The sequence below is a fragment of the Epinephelus fuscoguttatus genome, linkage group LG18, assembly GCF_011397635.1.
Source record: "Epinephelus fuscoguttatus linkage group LG18, E.fuscoguttatus.final_Chr_v1".
NCBI lineage: Eukaryota > Metazoa > Chordata > Actinopteri > Perciformes > Serranidae > Epinephelus > Epinephelus fuscoguttatus.
Genome location: NC_064769.1, coordinates 12,878,654 through 12,886,978, shown reverse-complemented (window position 1 = coordinate 12,886,978; position 8,325 = coordinate 12,878,654). Strand labels below are relative to the sequence as shown.

The following is an 8,325-nucleotide window of genomic DNA, read 5'->3' as shown; positions in this document are numbered from 1 at the left end:
GGTCTCTGGAGTGGATGCTTCAGATACAAAAGATGCTGCGTTCAGAGGAAGGATTTAAGTCAAAAAAAAAGACTTGAAAAGAGTGCTCCTCAGCCAACCTGCAGCCATACCTCATAAGCATGTGTCATCAGTGTTTATGTAATTACTCTCACTGCCAGAAGAGGGAAGCAAAAGTTCCACGCTCCAACTTTAAAACCTGCAGTCACACTTCACCTTTTAAGTAGATATGGCAACCGTGTTTGCATACATCGGCTCCTGGCACAGTTAAGGAGCAACAGTATCATCTATCTTGAGTTGTGTTTTTAGCGATGACTCCAATATTCACTCTCTTTTTGGGCAGCTTTAACCTTTGCTCTGCTCCATTAAAGTGCCCCTGTACTTGTTAGCAGAATGTAGTGCATTGTAGTTGTAGCTGTGCACTATACAGAGCATACATGTCACATTCAAGTTAAAAAGTGTACTGTGCCTCACCTACTCTCTCTGTTGCTGTTGATTCCTCCATGTACAATATATCGAGCCCCCACACTCACCGCACAACCACACAGGTGTTTTCACTTGAGTTGCCTGATTAGGCCTCAGCTCTGCTCTTGATTGCCAGTGATGTGACTCACCTGTTAGTCACACAGCTCCCTCCTCCTTTCTTCAACTCCTTTAACCCTTCGCTCTTTGCCTCTCCCTCCTGCTTTCCATTAACGTCTCCTTTTCTTTCACCAATTAGTTATGCTTTTATTTTGTTATTTTGTCACAAAGTACAGAACTGTGTTTCACAAAGGCCTCAGCTGTACACTTCAAGTGGTCTCCTGCTTTCAATTACGGCTGTTAACTGACAAATCTGCATCAAGTTCAGACTGTTGTCTTGTCCAGTAGCTGTTTACAGTCTTAATTTTTGGCTACGCTAACGGTCTTTTGGCTGTCGCTTCATATTCAGTGCACAGTCACTAAAGTGATATGGATCTTCTCATCCAAATCCTGGCAAATTCCCCAAACGATTCCTTTAATTTGCCATTTCTACGTTAAAGACATGTTGCAAATAAATTCAACAGCAACACAACAGTTCCAATATTCGTTTTTCGGAATATAGCACTTTAATGTGCAAATTAAAATCAAATGAAACTTAAGTACAAATATTTTCCACATTTAAATACAGTTGAAGTCAAAATTTCTTGTTTATGTAGCATTTTAGAAATGCATACCTTGTCAAAACAGCCACAAATTAAGTAAATTCATAAGCAAACTCTTTCACTGAGCAGTGCTGAAAGTAAAATGAGGTTTTCTCATTACTAATATAGTACAAATTAAATAAATCCTTTATGGCACAATACTGAATATATGGCACGGCCCGTTTAAAGGGTTAAACTAAGAACCTCTAGTGCAAAAACCTCATCCAACCTAAGAAATGTACTGCAGCAAAACATATAAATAACCGTCACTGTTTGTACATAACTTACTAATTAAGACCTCTACATCACTGAATAACTACTTCTATGGTTCAGCTACAAAAAATAAGCTTTAAAGGAAAGCTTTAATGCACATATTTTAAGTCACATAGTGTTGAAGGTTATGTTTGATTTTATGTGATTGGAATATGTTCATCTGGTTTCTATTAATGTTATAAAGTCAAGAAAAGACTAAGTTGCCAACCTCTGCATCCCAAAATCTCTGTCACTGTTCAATTTGCCACAACCCAAAAGAGCAGAAACAAAATATACAATCCACTCTGAAACTCAGGATGTTTCAATGACTGTGGAAATCATTAATGCTCGTCCTGTGATCAAAGTCCTTTTGTTTGATGAATCTCTCTAACTCAGTCTAATCAAGGGCAAAGCTGCAGGTGTGTTGGACCTGAGCCAAATCCTTTCAGTCCGCTGACATCGTTTGTTTACAAGCTTGTCCCTGACTGCTCATCTTGAGAGAGCTTTTACAGCAAAATGAACGCACTATTCTTACAAACAAAATGTCTGTGGCAGGAGGATGGAAATGTCATAGATGACATCAAATGTCACCTGCCAAACAGTAGGCACTCATATAATACAGTAGTAGACTGCAGTGCTGGAACATTGTAGCACAAATTGTCCTCTTTCAGACTGGACTTGCGTGGACGCAACCAGACCCCCGTGAAAGCTGAAGGGGGTGATTATCAAGAAGTGTAGGTGAAGGTCAGCATGGTATCAGAGCTGGGTGTCCTCTCTGGTGTCTATGCTGGACTCGTGTCTCTCTCTCAGGCTGCTTCTGTGGACAGGAGGCTCCTCTGGGACGTGAGCCAGAGGGTCCGGACGAATCAAGTACCTGACAAAGAGAGGGCAAGAGGGCAGATTATGAAATGAGATAAGCATGTGCGTCAGTCACAAAGAGATGCCCCATGGGAGCTCAGCATTCGGGGCGCTTTCCTAAACCAATCCATACCCACTAACCCTTCAGTACAGGAGTCACACTCTCAGCCATGAAGAAAGAACAGGAGTTCAATAAACAAGTAAACTGTGTGATGCACTCTCTGCTCTCTGTCATGAACAGGAAACAGCTGTTGCTATGGATACTGCTAGGTGCCTTGCTTGCTCAGCTGTTGTGTTAAAAATTCATGTTTCCCTATAATTGTATATTATTTCCAAAATGATATGCTACAAACCCAGCAGCATTTGTTCTTTTGTGAAGCAGTATTACAGTAAGTGATTTAGCAGACCAAGCTGTAAACACTGACAAATATCACCTTAAGTTCTCATGCTGAATGTGTTTCAAATGACTGCTTACTTACACATCCAGAAGACACGGAGCAACATTACTAACACTTGATACATGTATGTTCACTCTGGTTTTGGCTCTGTTTTGGTCTCTACCAACTCCTGAGGGAAATATGTGGCTCTTTAGCAACTAAATGCTTCACAATGTTCAACAGCTAGTTGCTAACTTTTTAGCTGTCTGCTCTTTGGTGCTTGGCAGGTAGTGTACAGCGTTTTTTTTTGGTTAAAACATGCGCCTGTTGCTGCCCGATAAAAGGTTCAGGTGTAAAGCAAAACAGCAAAATTGCAGCCTGGAAAACCAAAAGAGTCAGGTGATAATTCACTGTGGGATTTTCAGTGGCAAAATAAAGCCAACACTAAGTGCCAAAAACTGCAATTTCTTGAATGGCCACTTGAGGCTGGCTTCAAAAGCGAGTCAGTCCTCATAGAAATAACTTTACAGCACAAATAAACATTCTTACTGCCTGGTACAAAAAAACGGGGCTAATCCCTCCTTTCATGACAACTGTATAGAGGGTGAATTTTTAAATAACTCACCCGTTTAAATTTTATTAAGGCTTAAAGTTACGTGTAATTAAGGGCAAGGGCGCTTTGATTGACAGGCTGTCTGCGAGGCGTAACCAGTCTGTGAGTCAGGGCCCTCTATCGCTCCTCCACAGTGCCACCCTCTCACCCAAATATGGCCGTGTCTGGCTCCAAAAATCCAAGACGGGAATGGGTGACGTCTAAATGGCTATATCCATAATGTTTTTACAGTATATAGTTTGTCACGACATGCAATTCCATTCAAAAAGTGATTTCATCTATTGATAATACAGAAATACTGATGACTGCAGCTTTAAAAGTATACTATGCGGGATTATCAGTTTGTAAACACACTCGCTAGCTAAAGTGATAGTTAAAGCAAACCCTAGATTCACTCTTATTTCTCCTCACTATATTTGTGTTTTTCAGCGCTGTGTCCCATGAATGATTGCCGCTTATTGTCTGGCACCTGGTCGCTACCTTTTTGTAAAGCCTTGACCTCACCTGAGCGCCATGGGGGTACATGCCGATAAACATCTTACAGAATGTAAGAAGAAAATAAGGAAATACTGACATATGGCAGAGTCTCTGCAAAAACTTGCACTTCTTGTGGGTCATAAGCAATGACTGAGAAGGATTACCTGTGTATAAGTCTATACATTGTTCGTTTAAGGAAAGTCCTGCATAGTATATCTTAAGTAAAGTACTACAAGATAACGGGTAAAAGGAATAGTGAAAATTGAAAATGCAATGTTTATTGTATCTGTCTGTGAAAAAAACTGTGAAAGCAAACTGTTTTGCTTTCATTATCACCTGGATTAATTTCTGAGAAAAATGGACACAACAATACAAAACACCCACAAATTAGACAGCTTTGACAAAGCTGAGAAATAAACAATAGCAGTGGTGACTCAAATTTCACCAGATTACCATTTGTACCAAACACACAAACCCACACGCACAAGGTGTGCACATAAAGGAGTATTGCTTACACAACGTCATTGAGCTCCAGCCTGGTGTCAGGAGAAGGGTTAATCAGGACGTACGACAGGGTGTTCTGGTGATCATTCTGCTCATCTGAAACCAAAACATCATCTCAATCGGCAGACTGGAAAAATTGCATCTGCACAACAGTGTTACGATCTAATTTCTACCTGCAATAGGATTGTGATTAAAATATTCACCTTGTAGATATCCCAGATTGACTCTGTTCATGACGTCGCTGGCTGTCAGGTTAGTGAGGTCTTCTACACACAACAGTTAGACAGGAAACAGACAAAGTTTTAAATAGCAGATGACATGAAAGTTTGGGAAAGCTCTGAGCAGTCTGGCTTGAGAACTTCCTCACCATATCCGGAGGTAGGGAGGCCCAGATGCCTCATGCGGTTGCGGACCAGCTCAGACAGCTCTTCCCTCTCAGAGCGTCGGTAGAGGTTGAGGCGCTGCTGAGCGATACGCTGAGCGTGGTCCTTGCTCGAGTCCCGGTTCACTCCCTGCCACCTCACGCTTTTCTTACTCAGACGCCTTGCCCACTGCATGCTCTTCTTCCTCAGCAAGGGGTGGTCTGATTGGTCATTGCTGCGAGACTCGCCCTCTTTGTCCTTGGTGTCCTCGCAGTCGTCAACACTGACTGACACCTGCGACTGGGGTGGGAGGACAGGAAGTTACCTTTATGGAAAGGATGCTTGAATATAAGTCCTGATAAATGACATTTTTTAGCCACACTGGTGGAGTAGTTCTAGGGATGACGGTGTCGGTCAGTCATCACTTTGGTCCAGGCTGAAATATTTATCAACCATTGAATAGATTGCTGAGAATTTTGGGTGGATATTTATGGTTTACAGTCATTCCAAACTGACTGTCTTCACTCGACTGGAAAACAGCGTGTCCTTCCCTTACATACAGGTGGTGACAAACACAATGTAAATAATTATTGCTCTATCTCCAAATTGTGTTGACTAAAATATTTGAATCCTTGCTCGATAATCAGCTCAGGTCATATCCCTCTTTGTTTTCTGTTCTCCATATCTACACCTGCCCCGGATTACATAATGTCTTATGCTGATCTGTTTATGGACCTGTCTAAAGCATCTATACTGTTGACCATACAGCACTTTTAAGGCAACTCTTCTGTCTTGGTTTTGATTCTGTCAGTTACCTGTGGTTTGATAGTACATCTTTAAATGATTACAATGTGTAAATATGGGTGATGTCCATTCTGAATTTAAAAATATTACTAAAAGGTGTTCCGCAAGGTTTAGTGTTGGGTCCAATATTATTCTTCATTTACATAAATGAAACTGTCCTCTCTTCTGAATCTGGTAAATTTCATCTTTATGCAGATGACACAGTTTTATATTTTTCTGCAACATCAATCAGCCATTGAACGTCCAACTCCAACAATATAACCATAAGAGTACTAAACTCAAACAAAACTAAATGGATGCTGGTCACCAAGGCTACTCATACTGAATCTTTTGACATTCACTCGGCAAACAGCATATCTATAGAGAGAGTGGCACAGTATAAATACCTTAGTATCTGGTTGGATAATAATTTTAACTTTAAGCATCATATGAACACTCTGATTAATAAGTTGAGAACAACTCTTGGTTTTCTGTATAGATAGAAAAATTGCTTCCTTATTCACCGTAGAAAAACAATTGTAGAATCAACATTGTTATCTATTTGCATTATCGGGATGTTATAAATACTGGAAAGCCGCCACCTTTACGTTAGAATCACTGGATGCTATCTACCACTTAACTCTAAGGTTCATAACTGCTGATCCTTACAGCGCCTCCCACTGCCATCTTTTCTATTAAAAGGTTGACTAGCCACATTTGGCTATAAGGTGGACCAGCACTGGTTTTTGTTTATTTATAAAACTACAGATGCTTCCACCGTATTTTTCATCCCTTTCAACTCTGTTCTCACATGATCTTGGTACTTGCTCACAGAATAGGTTGTTGCTCCATCTTCCGTTAATCAAAACTGAACCTGGAAAAATGTAATTTTCTTACAGTGCACTTTATATATGGAAGAATCTGCAAAAGACCTTAAATTTTGACTCTCTGCTGCCACTATGACTGTTCAAATGCCTAATTTCAGATCTTGTTTTAAGTGATTGTATATGCTATTAACCACATATCTACTCCGTATCCTGTGTTTAAGGTTTTCACCATTATTGTTCTTATTGTTTGTTGTTTTGTATGATTGTATTTTCATTTTAACTGGTTGCTTATTGTCTGTTTATTTCAACTTATTTTAGATTTGCTTACTTTTTTATGTCTTTGTCCATGCTCACCATCATTGAAAATGAGGGTCTCCCTCAATTAATCCCCCGAGTCTTATGTAAAGGTTTGAATGAATGGTCCCCAGGGGCTAATGCCTGCTGACTTCGGACACCCCCTGACATTTTATCTAGCGCCACCAGCAGATCAAAGTTTTCAATTAATCTGTAAATCATTTCAGCAACTACTAAATTTGAATTTATTGAGAGGATAGTCCCTTGAGAAGTAGCATCTCATTTTCAAGGGGGTCCTCAGACACAAATACACAACGAAAACATACAGACAAAACGGCATTACATAACAAACATACACTACAAATGCACAGATACAGACATCTTGCTCACCATCTCCCACCCACACCCCCTGCCCTCAGCTGTTGCACAAGAAAATTAGAATTGGATACCATGACCACTAATAGTTACATAGCAGTTTTCAGTATGACATTTTAAAAACATGAACAGGTTGTTTTGAGATATGAAGATAAGGAAGTCCTGAAGCAGCAGAAAGAGGTAAGAGATCTAAAGAAAAGAGGAAGATTATTCCAGTCAGATGGAGCTTTGTATTGGAATGACCTAAATGGTTTGGCACAAACATTGACACAGAGATTCATGCCTCCCAGAGGATTAATCTTAATGACCTTAGTGATCTCTGACCTTTTCCACAAGTCAAGTTATTTGTAATAAACATGTTCCTGCAATTCAGGATTGATGATGCAATTTATAGATTCATTGCAGAGTGTTCACCTCAGAAGTCGAAAATATGTGGGATTCTGTCCGATAGATCCCGATAGGAATTTCGGCACTGGAGGAGCAGAGTTTCTGGAACAGTCTGCCATAAGTACTAATCCACAGATCTTCCTCTGTTACTTTCATCTGGAATAAGAGATAAATAGTTATACTATTAGCTATATAAATTGGAGTATGGCACTGTATTGGATTTTTCTTTACTTATAGATTTTTTTTCCGATCTAACTCACAGCACAGAGGTACCCTGATCCTGGAGTGGTGTCCAGCCCCAGCAGCAGCCTCGCAATTAGGATCATGTAATCCTTCACAAAAGACTGAATCACAGAAAAACAGCTTTATAACTTTATAACGAAACAACAGTCACAAAGAAACTTAGGTCAGTTTTCTATCAAAGAGTGAACACAAGAGGGCACTTTTGCTTTATGCTGGTGATGCTGCTCTGTTCCTCAGGTGACACTGTTTTTGCTGCTGCTGTAAGACACATTCATTTCTTTCACCTGGCATTGAAAAGAATTATTTGAGGTGCTTAGCTGTAGGTGTGTACCAACCTGATACAGCAGGGTGTCCAGCATGCTGATACTGAACACTCTCCCCGCAGCGAAGGGTAGGCGAAACATGAAGGCCAAGTTGGAACCTTTATCACGCTCTTTCTGTGGGGGAGAGCCAAGAAACGCAACAAAACACAGCAATGATCAACATTAAAGATCTGTCACTCTTCTGATAGTGTAGGAAATAACAGTGTGAGGACTGGCTACAGAAAAAAATCCTGTCTTCTGCAACAATTCATGTTCATAATTCATACTACAAAATTCAATGTGAGCCCTCTTGTTACAGGTTACCTTCTCCAGCTTGGAGAGGGCCAGTGAATAGCAGTCCTTTGCTCTAAACTGCATGAATCTCATGTTGGATGGATGAGTAAGCTCTGTGATGATGCTGAGACTGGGAAACAACCTGGAATGAGAGAAAAGCGTGTTATCAAAAAAAAAACAAAAAAAAACAGAGTCACAGGATAAGACTAAACATCAC

At 40.3% G+C, this 8,325-nt stretch overlaps 1 protein-coding gene across 4 annotated transcripts in view; it reads right to left on the bottom strand.

Annotated features, from left to right (window-relative positions):
* Window positions 1–761: 761 nt before the first annotated feature.
* kcnt1a (potassium sodium-activated channel subfamily T member 1a) overlaps window positions 762–8,325 on the bottom strand; it is a 42,096-nt gene continuing 34,532 nt past the window's right edge. For 3 of the 4 annotated variants that reach the window (XM_049603406.1, XM_049603407.1, XM_049603409.1), the window contains exons 24-31: window positions 8,139–8,250; window positions 7,848–7,949; window positions 7,530–7,613; window positions 7,297–7,425; window positions 4,609–4,903; window positions 4,445–4,507; window positions 4,253–4,337; window positions 763–2,286 (exon numbers count right to left, since the gene is read on the bottom strand). In XM_049603406.1, coding sequence (XP_049459363.1) covers window positions 2,169–2,286; window positions 4,253–4,337; window positions 4,445–4,507; window positions 4,609–4,903; window positions 7,297–7,425; window positions 7,530–7,613; window positions 7,848–7,949; window positions 8,139–8,250 — 988 coding nt within the window. In that variant the 3' untranslated portion in view covers window positions 763–2,168. Of the gene's footprint in view, window positions 2,287–4,252; window positions 4,338–4,444; window positions 4,508–4,608; window positions 4,904–7,296; window positions 7,426–7,529; window positions 7,614–7,847; window positions 7,950–8,138; window positions 8,251–8,325 lie in introns of all 4 variants that reach the window. The other variant, XM_049603408.1, reaches the window with a different exon arrangement.